This window comes from Micropterus dolomieu, linkage group LG16, assembly GCF_021292245.1.
Source record: "Micropterus dolomieu isolate WLL.071019.BEF.003 ecotype Adirondacks linkage group LG16, ASM2129224v1, whole genome shotgun sequence".
NCBI lineage: Eukaryota > Metazoa > Chordata > Actinopteri > Centrarchiformes > Centrarchidae > Micropterus > Micropterus dolomieu.
Window position 1 is genome coordinate 1,904,948 of NC_060165.1, and position 18,278 is coordinate 1,923,225.

At 40.3% G+C, this 18,278-nt stretch overlaps 2 protein-coding genes across 2 annotated transcripts in view; both read left to right on the top strand.

The window, feature by feature from the left end:
• samm50l (sorting and assembly machinery component 50 homolog, like) overlaps window positions 1-3,493 on the top strand; it is a 14,267-nt gene extending 10,774 nt beyond the window's left edge. Inside the window, exons 13-15 of the mRNA XM_046072391.1 lie at window positions 920-1,066; window positions 1,197-1,338; window positions 2,544-3,493. Of these exons, the coding sequence (XP_045928347.1) occupies window positions 920-1,066; window positions 1,197-1,338; window positions 2,544-2,589 (335 nt within the window). The 3' untranslated portion in view covers window positions 2,590-3,493. The remainder of the gene's footprint in view (window positions 1-919; window positions 1,067-1,196; window positions 1,339-2,543) is intronic.
• A 1,457-nt stretch (window positions 3,494-4,950) lies between these two features.
• The window catches only part of aldh1l2 (aldehyde dehydrogenase 1 family, member L2), a 45,047-nt gene continuing 31,719 nt past the window's right edge, over window positions 4,951-18,278 (top strand). The window contains exons 1-5 of the mRNA XM_046072210.1: window positions 4,951-5,230; window positions 6,418-6,562; window positions 13,856-14,090; window positions 16,721-16,886; window positions 17,118-17,219. Of these exons, the coding sequence (XP_045928166.1) occupies window positions 5,183-5,230; window positions 6,418-6,562; window positions 13,856-14,090; window positions 16,721-16,886; window positions 17,118-17,219 (696 nt within the window). The 5' untranslated portion in view covers window positions 4,951-5,182. The remainder of the gene's footprint in view (window positions 5,231-6,417; window positions 6,563-13,855; window positions 14,091-16,720; window positions 16,887-17,117; window positions 17,220-18,278) is intronic.

Consider the following 18,278-nt stretch of genomic DNA (forward strand, 5'->3'; position numbering starts at 1 on the left):
CCGCTCTACCTCCTGAGCAACAGCTTCTTAATGCTGACCAAGGCTGTCATTAAGAAGTTCTACATGTACTGACCAATTTCATTAGTTATGATTGGTCACCCAAATATTTCCATTTTCTTGTTTGAGTAGTGTTTTTGCTTTAACTTTGTGTTATTAATCCCCTCACTGTTTCCAAATTGTAGATTTGGGATTTTGAGTGGATGGTTCGATGATGGTTATGTCTTCTGTCCAGGTTCTACCTTGGGGGTCCCACCAGTGTACGAGGATTTGGGATGTACAGCATTGGGCCACAGAGTGAAGGTAGAAAAACCCCAACATATTCAAATCATTGAATCAATCATAGAAAACTTGAACTAAAGAATATATAATGTTATTAATATTTCTAGAATATCTTTGGTATTCAGCTAATAACCCAACCTACCCCTAACACCCCTCTGTTTCCTGTCTGCATCCCCACTGTTACCATCTAATTAGAAAACATACCAAAAAAAGCTTAGAGGAAAAAAAAAAAGGTACATAAATGAGCAGGGAGCTAAAGCTAACATGGATATGGGGTTGCGATGGGACAGTGGATAAGACACGCCCTTGCTGTGGGAGATCTGGGTTCAATTCTCACTGTGACACATCCACCACTGTGTCCCTGAGCAAGACACTAAACCCCTAGTGTGTGTGTGTGTGTGTGTGTGTGTGTGTGTGTATGTATGTATGTATGTATGTGTGTATATATATATGTGTGTGTGTGTGTGTGTGTGTGTGTGTGTGTGTATATATATATATATATATATATATCAATTGTAAGTCGCTTTGAATAAAAGTGTCAGCTAAATGTAGATCTACACAGTAGAGAAGTGTGTATGTACCATCAAGTGGAGTAGAACATCAGCTTATCTTGGTTTAATACTCTTTCTGTGTGTTCCAGGTGACTATCTGGGTGGAGAGGCATACTGGGCAGGTGGTCTGCACCTCTACACTCCGCTGCCCTTCAGACCAGGCAAGGGCGGCTTTGGAGACCTTTTCAGAACGCACTTCTTCCTCAACGCAGGCAACCTCTGCAACCTCAACTATGGTGGGTGGAATAGTACTAGATGCATTACATACCTGCTTGGTTTAAAAAAAAGTCAGCAAAAATCTCATATATATATATATATATATATATATATAAAATATGCAACATGTTGAGATTGTTGTGTGTGCAGGTGATGGTCCCCGGGCGCACCTTCAGAAGCTAGCTGAGTGTATTCGCTGGTCGTACGGAGCGGGCATTGTGCTACGGCTTGGGAATATTGCCAGACTGGAGCTCAACTACTGTGTGCCCATGGGGGTTCAGAGCGGAGACAGGTAGACCGCTATTCATTTACACTTCTACATGTTACAGGACTAAGGTTCACTGATCTAATTTTTTTACTCACTGTCACAAAAAAACATTATAATAGTAGTGCCCATGTTGTCTGCTCACGTCATTCCAACAGTAGAGTCCTGCGATGACCGTTATAATGTTGACAGACATGTTTCTGGATAGTGAAGATGGCCTATAATCTGTAGCCTTTAGTGCCAAAAGCTGGTCTGCTCATCTGAGATCACAGCTAAACAGCGGACAGACGATACAGCGGTGCAACATGTCATATTTAATTGACGTCGCTTTAAAATGACTGCTGCGAGGAAGTGACATCTCTTTCGTTAAATGCCTGTTTCCTCGACTCCTCTCTCCTCGCGTCTCCTCCTCGAGCTCGTATCTCGGGTGGGAGGAACTAAGACTCACCGGGAGGAGTCAAGGGCTGCGTCCCAAAAGTAAAAAAAAAAAAAAATCTCCTTTCCTAACCAAAGATGTGAAGGAGAATCCGTAAGGACTTAGGAAAAGGAAATCTGACTGCTCTTTTCTAGGCGACGTAATTATGCGACGGCGGATGTTACTGACGTGGCCTGCCGTGATGAAACTACAGTACAATGTTCTGAAGATGGACTACAAAAAGCGCATCTTTGACACTGCGCCCCATGTTGTTGTAATGCAGACCATCTAAAGGTGGACAACACGGTGGAATATATTATACAACATCCACCAGGTTAGAGGTTATGCAGCTGGATCTTTGCCTTTATTAAGGCGAGGGTGTCAGCATCTGTGACTGAAGTAAAATTAATTAATGATATTGCTGAAGGCGGCAGTACATAAGGTGAGGCTACACGCTGCAACATTATCCTCACTTTGATCACGGTACAAGACCAGTAGCCTGACATAGCTCCTAGGTGATATTGTTGACAGTTTTAAGACATAGCCTATTCATTTTAGCAAGTTATGGCATAAGAGAGAAAGTGCTTAATAGCAAATGGTAACTTGATCAGCATCCTTTATCCGTCGTGGTCGGTGAATCTTTTTTTTTTTTTTTTAAATCATTGAAGTCAGACACCATTGTGAGTGCAATACTAAATCGGTGGAGTACTCATTTCATTTTCAAAACCTCAAAATGTTACATATACCACTATGTAATATAAGGATTTTTCTGACAGCATAGTTCCTAACTTGTCTTCTGTCTTCTCCCATCTCATAGGATATGTGACGGTGTCCAGTTTGGAGCAGGAATTCGCTTCCTGTGACCTCATCACTCCGCTGCCCTCAGTACTCCAGCAGAGGCTGTGATGTGAAAAGGGAGACCGTCTTGTTGTTTGTCACCTGTAACTTGTTCTAGCATGAGTCCTGTGTCCTGATCCCCCAACCCACCTTTGATATGCACCATTTTAGGCTTTGAAAAAACAAAGTGCAGGGACATAAAACTAGTGAAACTTTTTACAGTACAAACTGAACGGGCTTTCACCCATTTGAGAGACAAAAGTAACCAGATATAAGATTTCTTTAGCAGCAGCCCCAAGACATAATGATACCTATGGCAGCAATACAGTCATAGAGAAGCATTTACAAATTCCAACATGTCAGCAGGTTTTCTCTAGTGAATCTTGATTTTGTTTCGATTGAAACCACTGTTTCTCTTTCCTTGGTTTGTCTCCAGCACTGGCACCTTGTCTGTGGAAAAGTCATCTACTAGTGATTTCACCCAGTGTGTTGCTGTGGTGATATAAAGTAACTTATTTTCCAGAATGTTAAAGAGATTTTTGGCACGTTCCATGTTTGCCTTCCATGCTTCTTGTCCAGGAGCACGGCTTGTTAATAATTGTTTGCCAGTTTTAACAGCCTATTGACCTGATGACTTTTGTTGAGTCACACTGAGTGATTGAGAGAGTGCAGCAGCAGCCGGGGAGTGACCCCAGAGAAACCAGTGCTTTAATCAAAGCAGCGGTGTTCGAAGGGAATCAACCCCCCATGCCAAAGCAGCTCAAACATTGTTGTCTGATGTGAAGTACAGCGGGTTGATCTCTCGGGATGGCAGCAGAGGTGGACCCCCCCACTCCCACCCGAGCAACATCCACCACCAGTGCTCTTACCTTTAGTCCTCTTTTTGATGTTGTTGAATATATTCACAAATAAATCACAGCTGCTCCCTTGGTTTCTTTTTGGATCCTTTGTGTTTTCTGAAATACACATTAAAGAGGCAAGTGAGAAAATGAGCAGGTATAATGAGCAGGTACAGGTATCAGTATTAGATCTCGTCAGTGTGATTCATTTGTTAGTGGTGCTTGGTGTTTCTTGCCTTTTAGGTAAATTTGGTATTCTTCTTTATAGGATTGATTCTATAACATTTTGGACCACACCTGTTATAAAAGTTCTGTAAACCTTAATTTGTAGTTAATAATTTATGAGTAGTTGTATTACCTCATGGGATAAAGGGACATCCAAAGGGTGGAATAAATGCAACAGTAATTGCCAGGAAGTTATTCAGTCTACTGGGAACAGTGGACGTTGAACGAGACCCAGAAGGTGCTTCCTACTAAGAAGGCACTTTCCTTTCTGGATGACATGAACAAGTGTGTGTCTATGTCACAGCCCTGCCTCCCTGCAGCTTGTGAACCAATAGTTTAAGCCTTTGCTCCACAGAAACCTGTGATCAGCGCTTCTGTGTGGGAGCGTGGGCAGGTGTGCAGCAGGTGAATGCTGCGAAGAGCTATGCAAGTGGTGCAGACGTACACTGCATTCTTTTTTTGTCAGCAGGATATCTGAGCCTAAGTCAACCTTAGATCTTTAGAATTGCAATATAAAGACAGATAAAATACAGCGCCAGCTTACTTAAAAGTATATATATATATATATATATATGTATGTATGTTGCAGAGTGAAAATTATGGTATTGCTTTAACAAACACTTGGTGGTGCAGAAGGGGACTGTCTACGTTTGCAGAATGACATCTGAGCTCAAGTCAACCTTTAATCTTAACAGTTACAAAACAATACATTCTTTACTTTATGAAGCAATTAAAAAATGACAAAAATGTCCAATGGTAGGCCCCTGCATCACCAAAATACATTAATCCACAATCACTAGGTCGACTTCTGCTCTTCCTAGGCTACAGTCATTTGTTAGCATGTTAGCAAACAATGGCTAGTGGCTACCAATTCATAATGCTTGCATTATCAGTATAAGATAAAACATTACTTTATTAATGCCTCATTAGGGAAATTCGTGTTGGCACAGCAGCACATGTAAAGAACAAAAATTCAACAAAAGTAGAATCAGTCACTTTCTTACATAGATGTAATAATATACACACACTGCATACACACTTTATACAATCCAAAATATATTGTATATAAAAGTGACCTTGCCGAATAAGTTATTGAAGAAATTACATATGAATATTTTAGGCTAAATCCAATTTAAATATCTATTAACATTTTGAATTAAGCGCGCGTCTTTAGTTCGTTTTGGCTTCTAAATACAAATTCAAACAATATGCACAAATAAATGATTGGGCCATTGCATTTCTACAGTAACACATAATATAAAAGCAATAAAACAAAAAAGCTACTAGCTACAATCAGTACGGCCTCACAATTATATGAAGTCTATGCGCGTTACCGCTCGGTTGAGCAGGTAGTAAGCCCCGCGTGACCGCGCACGTACAATGCCAGGCAGCACGTAGTCGGACTGCTGCTGTCGAGTATAAGCTGGCTGTGGCGAGCACCGAGCACACACACTGTCAGGTGTGTGTGGCACATACCTCGGATACAGCAGGTCGGATCCGTTCTGCACTGTTAGGATTCATTTTTTTTATTTTGTAACGTAGTAACACCGCCATCATGCTGTGGACGGCGAGCCAAGTCTTAAGGAAATTCTCCACCTCGTCCGTGAGTAACGTATTTTTTTGTTGCACCGCAGAATGAATAGTGCTTATATTACTTATGTTGCATTGATAAAAAAAACATAGTGGTGAATAGTGAGCGCGTGGTGGTGACATGAGGAAGACTGAGCCAGACTCGGCTCTGACTGCGGATCAATGAGTCATTGGCTCAGTTCATGTGCAGGTTTCTCTGCTACTGTATTTACTGCGTTTTGAATAAACAGAGCCTATGATGGTGCATCAGTGTCAGCCTGCCACGTTACTGTCCACCCCCCCACTCCCCGTACTGGCCTTCACTGTACAAGATCTGGAGGAGTTGCATCAGCCTCTGAGCTCCACACTGTAGACGGTCAGCGACTGTACTGTAGGCAGCTGATGGAATGAAGGGCTTTGAATGCATCATGAAGCACGTTGCAAAATGAGAGGGCGCCTCATGCATGGACAGGACAGGACCATTCTATTGAGCACGGGAAACCTGAACCCTTCCTCCTCACATGTGCTGCTCCTGTCACACTCTTCTCACGCTGAATGAGACTGTGCTCCCTGTCAGACAGCAGGTTTCCTCAGAGCTGCCTTTAAACTTTTAAATGTCCACTGACCTGGGGCAAACCTACTGATTTGGAGGCCCTGGGAAAGGCGAAAATGGCCCCCCTGAATCCAAGCCCTAGCGCTTTGGTTCATGCTTTGTAATTCACTTTATAATAAATAATAATGTTCTATCAATTAGTTAATTCGTTGATAATTAAATGAGAAAATGAATGACCAACCATTTTGATAATTGTCTAGTTGTTTATATATCAAGCAGTTTCTCAAATGTGAGAATTTGACTGCTGGTCTTTATAAATTAGAATACATAGAAATGTAATAACTTTTTTAGAGAGTTGGTTAGATAAAATAAGACATCTGATAACATATTTTCTGACATTTTGTGGACCAAAGATCAAGCAATTATAAAAATGAAGACATGACTATTTAATCAATAATGAATAATCAATTAATCTGTAAATAAATGATGTAGCCTCAGTGTCACTTAAAGTTTTGAATAAATACATGTCCAACAAAACTGCCAATTCAAAAACTCTAGGTACACATGAAGATGTGTGAATGAGACATCAGAGACAGCAGATGACTGTTATTCAGCAGATTTACACTGGGTAAAGCTGAAACAAATGTTTGTGTTTGCTCTTGTTGCAGCGCTATTACCAGAATAAGCTTAAACTAGCTATTATTGGCCAGAGTGTGTTCGGCCAGGAGGTGTACAGCAACCTGAGGAAGCAGGGGCACAAGGTGGTGGGTGTGTTCACGGTCCCCGACAAGGATGGCAAGGCCGACCCCCTGGGTAAGTTCATTCTAAATTTCTCTCTGATTTGTGCACCACCAGGCTGTGTGCAGATTAGTGTGTGTGTGCACTGTGCATATTGTTCTTGGGTTTGCAGATGGTGTTACGATGTATCTGGACTCACATTTATCACTAAGTGGTGCTAGTGCGGTGCTTGTTCGCACTGAGTGGATGTGTTGATTCCATCACTTTATGATTTAAATACTGCACTTGACCATTATTTTTCACTTACCTGAATTGCACTGCAACCTGTCGGACCCGACTGCACACCATTATGCCCAAGAAAGACGACAGCCAAAGCCGGAAAGCAGCATCCCAGGTGGGATCGTTTGCAGCTAGCAACAAGGCTATATTAGCTGCTATTACTAAGCAAGGAGTTGAGCTATCAAACGTTTCTAAACTTGCGGATGATTGGAAGAAGTCAGTGGAGGGACTCCTCAATTCAATTGAAATATGTCTGTCTTCCCTTCAAAAAAAAAACACCACAAAACCGAACCACATGGGTGGGCTGGACAAGGCCCTTTCGACTGCTGACCACTGCATCACAACACTGGTCACATGCAATGAGCAGGTGGCTGACTTCTCAGACCTAAATGGTTTGGAGGGACGCTCTTGCAGACTTAGCATCAGGATTGTGGGCATCAAAGTGGGGGAAGAGAACGGTCGTCCTACGGAATTTGTTGCTTGGCCAAGACAACTTCAGCAGACTCGTCAAAAAGACAGAGCCCACCGCCAAATCATCACCAAACAAGCGACCACGAGTCATCATTGCCAAAGTCCACAATGACCGCAACTTGAGTAACATTCTTCGGGTCAGCCGTCAGCGTGCACCACTGTCCTTCCATGATACAAAAGTGCTCATGTTCCCTGACTACTACAGCCAAACTCCACATTGCTTACAACAACACAGTTAACGTCATCAGCTGGTGCTGAACGGTTTGCCAACTCCCTGTCAGTCAAAACGTAATGGTTGAAATATGCCACTTGTTGCTCATGCCAACATCTTATGTGGCGCTAAGTTTCATGCTGAAATGTAGCGCTTTGAAGTTTAGGTTGTGTTTATGTTGTGTTCTAAGCATGAAAATACTTATGGGCTGGAAGTGCGGCATGCAATTTACTGCATCTATCTTGTACAGTTATTATCCAACAGGATATAACTCTATTTTAACTCAACGCTTATTCTACCCACACCAACAACAGCTTAACCTGGTGTGAGCTCTGTGTCCTTTTTTGCTTTCTGTTTTTATCTCTAGTTGCTTCAACGGTATGCCACCCCACCATATCTTCAGTGCATGACCCAGCTACTACTTATCATTGTTCAGTCCTTGTAGATGCAGTTAACTGTTTGTTGTCCTGTACATTGGAGGAACATACAGAGCCGACGACACTGGCTGGTTTTTAGTGGACAGGCTCTGGGATGCACCACCTTTTTTTGCTTTTCCATGCTAGATTTCTGTTTGCTACATTACATGTCACCCCTTACTCCCTACTCTTCTTTTCTCTAAATGCAGGATAATCATTCATTCAGGTTGGGATTGAACCCTATCACCTTTACTTCTTGAAACTGTAGAGGTCTTGCTGAAACCCTTAAGAGTGGGAAAGTACTCTGACACTGAATGTCCCTGTCATCCGACATTGTTTTGCTGCAGGGAACCCATATCCAGCCAACAGTACAGAGGTGCTTGAGGTCTCTGTGGGTGTCAGGAGTTTACCAATCTCTTCCAAGACGAGAGGGGTTGCCATCCTAATTCACAAAACTATTCTGTTTATTTTCCGATCCATGGTTCGATCAATGCCGACTTAGATGGGAGAAATGTTCTTGTCATTAGTACATTCTCGATAGCTCTTTTAAACATTTACGCCCCTGACTTTGACAACCCTGACTTTTTCTGTATGCTTTTTAACCTTGTTGCTGTTTACAATAACCATAAGATAATCATGGGCGGAGATTAACTTCTATTTTGAAAGTCACGTGATCTGCACCTAAATTAGCCCCAACAATAAGATCTGTCTCAGTTCTCAATAATCTTGTGAAATTATTGTTCTTAGTGGACGTTTGGAGACTTTACCCTTTAGAAAGACAATATTCTTTTTTTCCCCCTTTACATGGTAGCTTTTCTAAAACTGAATATTTTCCAGCTGACTCTAAATTGATGTTAAACATACTTAGTTCAACATATTATATTATTATTAATATTATTATTATTATTGTTTCCGACCAAGCTCCTCTTTCAATGAAAATCTTCATGTACCAATTAGAAATTGAACCCTTCTCTACAGTCAGATTAATGTTTTTGTGATCATATATCTACCAATATTTCAGATTTCTTGGTTATTAATGACAATGGCACGGTCTCAGACTCAGCCCTTTGGGAGTCTTTCAAAGTTGTAAAGAGGGGTCACAACCCCAATCATTCAGTGAAAGAGCCAGTCTGAGGGGTCTATCGGAAATCGAGACTGAGCTATCGACATTGGAGGATACCAGAGCTCAAATTCTGAAGATACCCCTGACGCCATCTTGAAAATAAAATTAGAGTATAACCAAAATATTGGACAGCAGGTTGGAAATTATATTGGCAAGCTCAAACAAACGCATTTTGAGTTAGGGGGCAAGGCTGATTAATTGCTTGCCAGGCTGTTAAAAGGTGAGAAGCTGATACAGGCGATACATAAAATCTGTTTTATACTGGTAATGATCAGAATTGTAATTTTATAATTGTAGATAGTAGAACGATTTTAATAGCCAATATAGAATTCATAATTTTTAATAGTTAACTTTTGTACATAACAGTCTATTCTGTGTTTATTGTGAGTCTGTTAACTTATTAATTTTAAATATGTATTGGGATATATTGAGATTTTAATATCAAACTGTGATTTTTGTATTATATTGTTGTTATTATTGTAATTTGCATTGTTCAATTGGCAGTTAACACAAGAAAAAAGTAAAACAACTGAGGACTGAGTAAATCTTTTCTAAAATATGTCAACCTTTGAGCCAACTTACACTCTATGGGTGTAAGTTGGCTCAGTCTTTTTTGTTTCTGTATTTTTGTGCATGTACTAGGTTTGCAAAGTGAATAAGTCCACCCCAAAGGGAGTTCCCATCTTCCACCATAAACACTGCTCCTGACCTACCTGAAAACAGCTGGATTGTAGTCCAGCCTGTAACACGTGTCGTAACGCTCACTTAGCGGCTAGTCAGGCACACCCTCAAAAACACACACTCCCAACAACGATCTAGTAGAAGTGAGATGCATCAGTCAACACACAGGATGGAAGAGGTGCTGCAGCAGTGTGAAGTACGTTTTTGGAAAATGAAACCATGTAAACCTGTTCTGGTACAGCCCCTAAATAAAAGAATGAACATAAGAATGAGTTGAGTGCAAGGTGAGTGAAGGGACTCTTGAACATCTTTTCTGGGCCTGTCCCAAGCTCTAGAACTTTTTGGATGACATTTTCAATCTGTACAGTACCATATGCAATAGACAGCTAATCCTTGACAGTCTCTCTGTGGTATTAGGTTGTTCCAGCCACATGTTGACCCTCCCTCCAGCATTACAACAAGCTGTCGTGTTTGGTATGGTTATGACAAAAAGGGTTATCCTGAGGGAGTGGAAATCAGCCTCCTCTTCTTGTTTTAGAAAATGGTTAAGTTACATGGTTTCTTGTCTATACCTTGTAGAACTTTGGGACACCAGGGGAAAGCTAGGACAATTGAAACACTTTTCAGATAAACATCATTTTAAAAGATAACTTTCCAAACAGAAACATCTTTTGGTTGTAATCAACAGCTCACAACACGTGTGTTCTTACAATACCAGGTGCTATTTCGTACAAATGTGGAAAGATATCATTTGATTTGAAATGAAAGTTGCACATTGTTTCTTCTCTCCTATCTGGCTGCTATACATTTTGACACTATAAATGTATATGTATAAATATCTGACATCATCCTTTTTGTTTTGTTTTTAAATAAAAAATATATAATATTTCCTTTTTAGAACATATGGCACTACAGTCAATGTGCATTTGGATTTTCTTTTTCAGATCTTTATAAATCAGCCTTAAATGTAGATTATCCTTAAATTCCTGCTTCGAATTGAGTGATTTACAGTTAAATATAAATTATTATAAAAGACCAGGCCCCGTATTTATCAAGCTTCTCAGAATTACTCATAAGAACACTGCTAAGAACTGACTTAAGAGTAAAAGAATTCTTGGCTCAAACCTGTGCTTAAAAGTTAGTTATCAAGCATCATAGTCCTAATTTGAGTGAAGTGTAGGACTAAATCTTAAATGTCAGTCTTAGTGCTGATTTACGACATTTTGCTGTGCAAACAAGTTTGTGGAACAATGTGTGGAGTTCTGAAGCTGAAGTGCTATAATTGTTTCCATGACTATCCGGCTTATTGATGGTTGTGACGGCCACAATCATCAGCATTGCTGCCTTTGTCCTGATGCAAAGAAACAAAGCGTCATCATCAGCTTCAGTTTAACTGAAAACGAATTACTGTGTAAAGTCAGTGGTGAGATGACGTCCCTCACCAACTCGCTGACAGAGTTTATGCCTGCGCTGTCCAACCCCGTCAGAATTCTTCCTCTCCTCTACGCAAGTCTTTGTCTCCACAGCGCCATCACAAGCCCTACAGGCAGCTCCTAACCACTTGAGAGACCTCTCAAGCTTTCAAGAGTGATTCTCAGCTGTAAGAAATTTGATAACTTGCTTTTATTCTTAAGTTTAAAAGCAGGAGTAAATTTCATGAATTCGCAGCACTTAAGACTGAAATGGCACTTTGAGAAGCTTCTATACTGATAACTTCATGATGCGTTAAAACACTAACTAATCTTTAATATGATTATGAAAATGACACATGAAACAATAAATACAACTTGCCATTCAAAAAAAAGACCTTAAGTGAATTTACTTATGTGATTGAAAACCGCTTCTTATATATATCTAATCTAATATCTAATATATTAATTCTCTGTCTGTTTGTTGTTATAAGAGACTCCTTTCATATTACACATAGTCATTTGGGTCATTATAAATATAATATATGAATTTGTTCAGTTTAAATGAAAAAAACTAGTATCATTAGTGTTCTGCAATCCCATAGAACCTTATTTATATGTTAGGAACTTGATTTGGACATAGCATCAGTGCGTGTACACACGTCACATACCAGCAATCATCAGCAGTAAGGAAGTAAAGCTTGCAAATCACAATTAATACATGATAAAAAGGTGATAAACATTATAAAAGATTGTGTTATAAATCTACTATTAAGAGCAAATAATAAAATTACTTATTATTTCTTTTCATTATTGTCTTGATAATTTGATTCATTGTTTTGTCCTTAAAATGTCTGAAAATTGTAAGAAATGTTTAATTATTAGTTGTCATTTCCCAAATCCCAGGGTCACTTCTTCATCGTCGTCTTTTGGATGAACAGTCCCAAGCCTGAAGATAATCAGTTTACTATCATGTATGCCAAGGAAATGTAACTTTACGTAATTAACTAAGGAAGACATAAAGTATTTTCACAAATTTTAATTGATCAAAACCAAAAGCTTGTTGGCGTTATAAGTCAATATTAAATACTCTCTAGAAAACTAATACAGACCTAGTTAACCTATGTATATTCCTCCTTGTGTAAAAAAGGCTCTAACACCTGGTTCACTAATAATTGAACAATGAAACACAATATAAAAATGCAACAGAGGAAATGTTTTGGATCAGGTTTGAGACAGAAAATCTCGGATGTGACGACCTCTGATGATCCTGTGTCCGGGGTCTCCATCAGAGGCCTGTGCTGTGGTTGAGGTAGATGCATGTTGTCTCTACATTGCTCCTGGACAAAGACAAGCTTTTATCCTGCGTTAGCAACGGAATAGTGGCTCTATTGTCTGTGTGGGGAGAGGCCCCGTGTGGCCCGGAGATGCAGCTCTGAGGTGAAAAGTCTGCAATCAGACTGGGCTTTTTGGTATGATGCAATATTTCAAGGAAGCATCATAATCAGCTGTCTCTTGACCTTTGCCAGGCATCCTCCTTTCCTGAGTATTTGCAGCCAATATTTAATTATTTCCTATGTTTTTTATTTCTAGTCATAAACAAAATCCTGCCTTGCCTGAGCCCAATTGAGTTTAGATTTTTTTTAGCCATTCAACAAGTGGAGGGAGGTACAGGCTCAAAATCCAATTAAAATGGACTCACAGTTTGGGCGTGTCAACCATTCAAAGTTTTCACTTTTTGGCTGTTAATTATAGCGCCACCATGAGGCCTCTTCCGCTACACTACAACTAATCTGATGGTGTGTGTAGGGCCCTGGAGTACGGATGGCTGTAGATTATATTCTGCCCATTTAATAGCAAGAAATGTTTAGTTTTTAAAATAATAGGCCTATAGCACAAACACTAGCCAAATGTGTAAATAAATCATTATGCAAAAAACATGCGTCATGATTTATTAAATAAAATGTAAAAAGAACTTTGCCTTTGGCCTATTGCCAGATGTGGGCCAGTCCTTTTGCACTTCATCCCTCTCTTTTCTGTCTAATCTTTACTGTCCCTATGAAATAAAGTGGAAGATATACATATATTGTATATATTTTAAAACATAGCCTGCATTAAAGTAAAATATACAGTAGCTACATAATGGGCTATAATGTGAAAAGCAAAGAAAGCCCTTTCATGATGGATCTGGACAATAAGTACATTAAACATTGATATTATTAAATAATATTCAATATCATCAGGGATTTGGTTAATATAATATTGAGATATGTCTTCAATATTAGTCTTTTGTTGACTCATTGTACTTTTGGCTTTATATTTATGTTCCAAATTATTTTAAAGGTGCTTCCTAAAGCACCAGTAGTGATCACAACATAAAATTTTATATTGATTTTGATGTATTAGCATAAAATATTATTATAGGTTATCTTTGTCTATTGTTGTATTATGTGTTGTTACACCTAATCAACAAAACAAATTCCTTGAATTTGTAAAAACTACTTAGTAATAAACCCATTTCTGTTTCAGTATTGAGTGAGTATTGCCTAGTGCTAATTCCTGTGGTGATCATTCACCTGAACTCACAGGTGAATGATCCTCTGAGCCTCACAATTCACAAATCTCAACTGAATGTACAGAAAATGTACTATTTTTTGATATACTGGCTAGCATGATATGAAATTCATGACAATTTTATAATAATAGTACTTGTCAGTATCAGGGAGCTCGTCACCCCGCAGCTTTCTAAGCTTTATCAGAAAACTTTCTCTCTTTCAGCGGTGGCAGCGGAGAAGGACGGGACGCCGGTGTTCAAGTTCCCACGGTGGCGGGTCAAGGGGAAACCCATCCCGGAGGTGGTGGATGCCTACAAGGCATTGGGCGCCGAGCTGAACGTCATGCCTTTCTGCTCCCAGTTCATCCCTATGAACGTCATTGATCACCCCCAGCACGGCTCCATCATCTACCACCCCTCCATCCTGCCCCTGCACAGAGGAGCCTCCGCCATCAACTGGTGAGGAAGAGGGGAGGGCGGGAGATTGGTTGGTGGGAGAAAGAGACGTGTGAGTGCCCTAATGCTGAAGGGGAAAAAACAAGTGTTGTTATGAACTGAGTGAAAGTTGTGGTTACAGAAAGACAAACTGCAATTAAGCAATCACACTGTCTTTTTAAATATATCTCTGCTTTCTGCTTTTCACAATTTTGGACCCAAGAATGCATCCCGGTTGATGTGGTGAGGAGATAGGGAGTAGTGTCCTCAGATAAAATGTCTTTGATACCAGAGGGATGTCAGACTGGATCCTCTGACATCACACACTGAGCAGGTCCTGAGTAGGAGGGTCAATTCTGTTTACTGCATGACAATACATCACCTAACTATCTAGCTGCTTTTTGCTTTTTGTTTAATTTTTGTTCATTAATGTTGGGACAATGGCTGAAACATTATTTCATATATACAATAGAAGGCCTTTTAACACATTTTGCCCCTAAATGGGTAGAGAAAAAAAATCAGTGCCACTTCTTCTTACCGTACAATTGATGAAAGTGTTGAACTGTGCAGCTTATATATTAAAGCACTTCAATCGACCAAATTCAGGAAAGTTCTTTCAGTTTATACCTAATTTCTTGCTTATCTGTCATATTCTTTTTTCTAAAAATAAATTAATGACATATTCTGTTTTTTTTAAAAGATAGATAGATTTTAAAAAATTACTAAAAAAGGTGAACAGCCCATAAATTAAAGAAGTACACGCATGCCACCTCCTACACAGATACAGAAAAATGTAACTCAGTAGATGGAACCAGTCTGCAAAATGCATGCAGCTACTAAGGTGTATTATTAACATCAAGATGAATGTCTTTCACTCATTGAATCAGGAGAGGCGTGAGGAGAGAGAGGAGGGAGCAAGAGGGAGGTTGAGAGGAAGTTGGTCATACATAAGGGACTGACAGAGAGAACATGAATAGTAAGGGTAAAAAGACACATGCAAGAGTGACAGTAGAGAGGGGAGAAGGGTATAAAATCAGGCTGCAGCAACCTCAGCTTTAGTTCTGCATTTTTTGGACCTGTTTGGTGCAAGCAAGCATTCCGTGCTAGCCCCCCCCCACGCCGGAACTGAAAGCCTAATAACATATGCAGTAAGTTAACTAGTTATCTACTGCAGATTTTATTTGACGTCCATGCCTGCCGCAGACAGACAGGCCGCTTGAGAACAGCCAGACAGCATAAAGAACCGTGCATCCTGTCCAGTCATTGGACAAGCAGTCTGTCAATCTCACCTAACCCGGTATAAATGACATCTGATTGAACTGTGCTTCAACAGAGAGCAAACAAAAGCTTAAAAGCAAATACCCCTGCCTCCTGGATGCCAGCTATTTTTTCCAGAACGTCTGTTTCAGTTTCAGACCAGAGTTACGAGATAACGCTGCCAGAAAGCATGTGACTCACAAGCTCGCAACTGTGTGCCACCATCCTTGTCTTGGCAGCTTGAACTTCCTCCCAGGAAGCTGAAGGACAAATGTCGATGGGTGGGGCTGAGCTCTTTCTGTAATCCACAACAGATCTCCACTGTCTTAAGAACATTGAGCCCCAGATTGTTCTGACTGCACCAAGTGCTCCCACCTGTATGTGTACTCATCTCCACCAGAGATGAACCCAGTCAGGGTGGTGACATCCTCAAATTTCAGGATCTTGACGAACTGGTGACTGGAGGTGCAGCTGTTGGTGTACGGGGAGAATAGCAGAGGGGAAAGAACACGGCCTTGTGGAGAACTGGTGCTGACGGTCGAAGAGACGTGCTGCCTCCTGTCAGACAGGTGGAGTCAGGCACACTCTGCTGGGAGAGCTTGTCCTGCAGCAGAGCTGGGGTGATGGTGTGGAAAGTAGTAGCTGAAACTTCCTGAGGAACCTGAGTCCAGGTGCTGGAGGATGAAGTCAATGGCCATATTTACTACATTGTCTACAGACGTATTGGCCCTGGGTCTGTGATGGTTGTGAGGTGGGACAACAAAAGGCACTCAAATTACTTTATTACCACAGAGAACAGGACTACCGGTCAGTAGTCGTTAAGTCCTGTGGCCCTTAAAGATGTCTGTCAATACCAGAAACAGCTGATCGGCACAGTGCTTCAGGGTGGATGGTGAGACAGAGAGAGAGCTAGTGGGCCGGAGCTGGTTGATGGAGTCACGGGATGGTTTTAAAGAAATCGACAGTAGAACAGTCCATTATCGATTTACACAGCCACTTCTTAATGAAGCATAAAACAGAAGATGAATAAAATCATAATACAATTACAGCAAAGATATGTTAAATCAATATTTCGGCAGCTATCTATATTATGAATTCAGTGAAACTAATGTATTCTAAAATTGCTTGTCGTAAGACTTGACAAAATAAATGTATGAATATATTCAATTGCTAATGAGAACCAATGGTAGACAGCTTGTTTGTTTCCCAGTCTTATCAGCAGTCTGATTGCCTCAGTTTCTTTCTTTCCAGGTGCAATCACCTTTGATCTTTTCTTTATCCGCTTCTGCTGCATTTGCTCAGGTTTATGGTCTACTTTATATCCTCTACCTGCTCTAAAAATAAGCATGTCATGGCACCTCACCAAGTGTGCGTTGGGTTTTTTTGTGTGTCACAAGGACTCTCATCCATGGTGATAAGAAAGCGGGCTTCACAGTGTTCTGGGCTGATGATGGACTGGACACCGGACCACTCCTGCTGCAGAGGGAGTGTGCTGTTGAGCTGAATGACACCGTGGACACACTCTACAACCGCTTCCTTTTCCCAGAGGGCATCAAGGCTATGGTAACCACCTGGAATTTAATAGTTTTAGGTGAAATACTCTTAATCACATAATCAGGAGCGTATCAGCAAGCCTTTTTTAAATTGAATAATCCATCAGCTAGTCAAGACCTGTCAAGGCATATATCTTCATACCCTTTACCATAGTGCCCAGTTCCCACTAAGCCTCCTCTATCTTTTGAAATGGTCAACAACAGACTAAGGTATAATTCTCACACTAATTTCTTGGTGCAGGTGGAGTCTGTGCAACTCATCGCTGATGGAAAGGCCCCTCGAGTTCCCCAGACAGAGGAAGGAGCTAGCTATGAAGGGATTCAGAAGAAATCCAACGCCAAGGTGAGAGTTTTTACTCCAGACAGTAGCTCAAAGTCACATACTGTATTATATGATATATTTATGCTGTGGTACGTTTTCATTCATTTAGGATGCATTATCATCAGGGCAAAGTGGGGAACTGTCCCGAGCCTCAGGGAATCTTATTTGCCCCAGGTTGTCTGTGTAGCAATTATTTTGTAATAATATGACTGGTTGCAATTTTGTTTGTTAAAATGCACCACTATAGCACAAATCAAACTAAGATATAAGGGCCTTAAGGTGGCTCCCTATTTGTTTATCTAATTTCGAGGCCCCGTAGTTTTATAGTAATACTGTGCATATTTCAATTAGTATTATTCTTGTGAGTAACTTAACATTAAAACCCACTTTTTAGAAAATTATTACTAATAATAAGACTTTATTATGCCATAAATTGATCCTGGTCTCAGTCTATTGTGTACGACCGCGAGTGGACCAACAAACTTGTCTAGAGAAATGATCAAGCTAATCATCAAAAGGTAGAGGTCGGAGTTGTACTTATTTAAGCCTTTAGTTATTTGCAAAATTTGAAAAAGTTAACCTAATGAGATTCAATTAAGGATCTGAAAAGGATTCAGGTTTGATAAATGGATTAGATATTAGTGAAACATGAGTTCAGACCGTCCTGTGTAGATGTTAAATAAGGGGTTAGTATGTAACTATGGTTAAGTTGCTCTTTAAATAATTCATTTTTAATTGACCCACAGAAATCCATAGGAACAGTAGTTCTCCAGTACCCTACATTTGGATAACGTGCAGTCATTGCTAAATGTAAATACTGTATCTGCTAGAGCAGATGCTGGGTGTGTGACCTGAATTATTCCAAAAAGGAGAAATTTAAAAATCTCACATCGAAGACTGATATGGCTCACTATTTATAACACCCCAACAACACTGAAAGCATCATTGTGCTGAAGCCCAAGATGCCACAGTTTTACAAAATACACAGCATGTGTTCTGCTCTGTAAAGCCGGTGGACACCTGTTAAGTGCAACAACACCTTCATTCAGTGAACAGCATGGAAATTTACTGTTAGCTGGA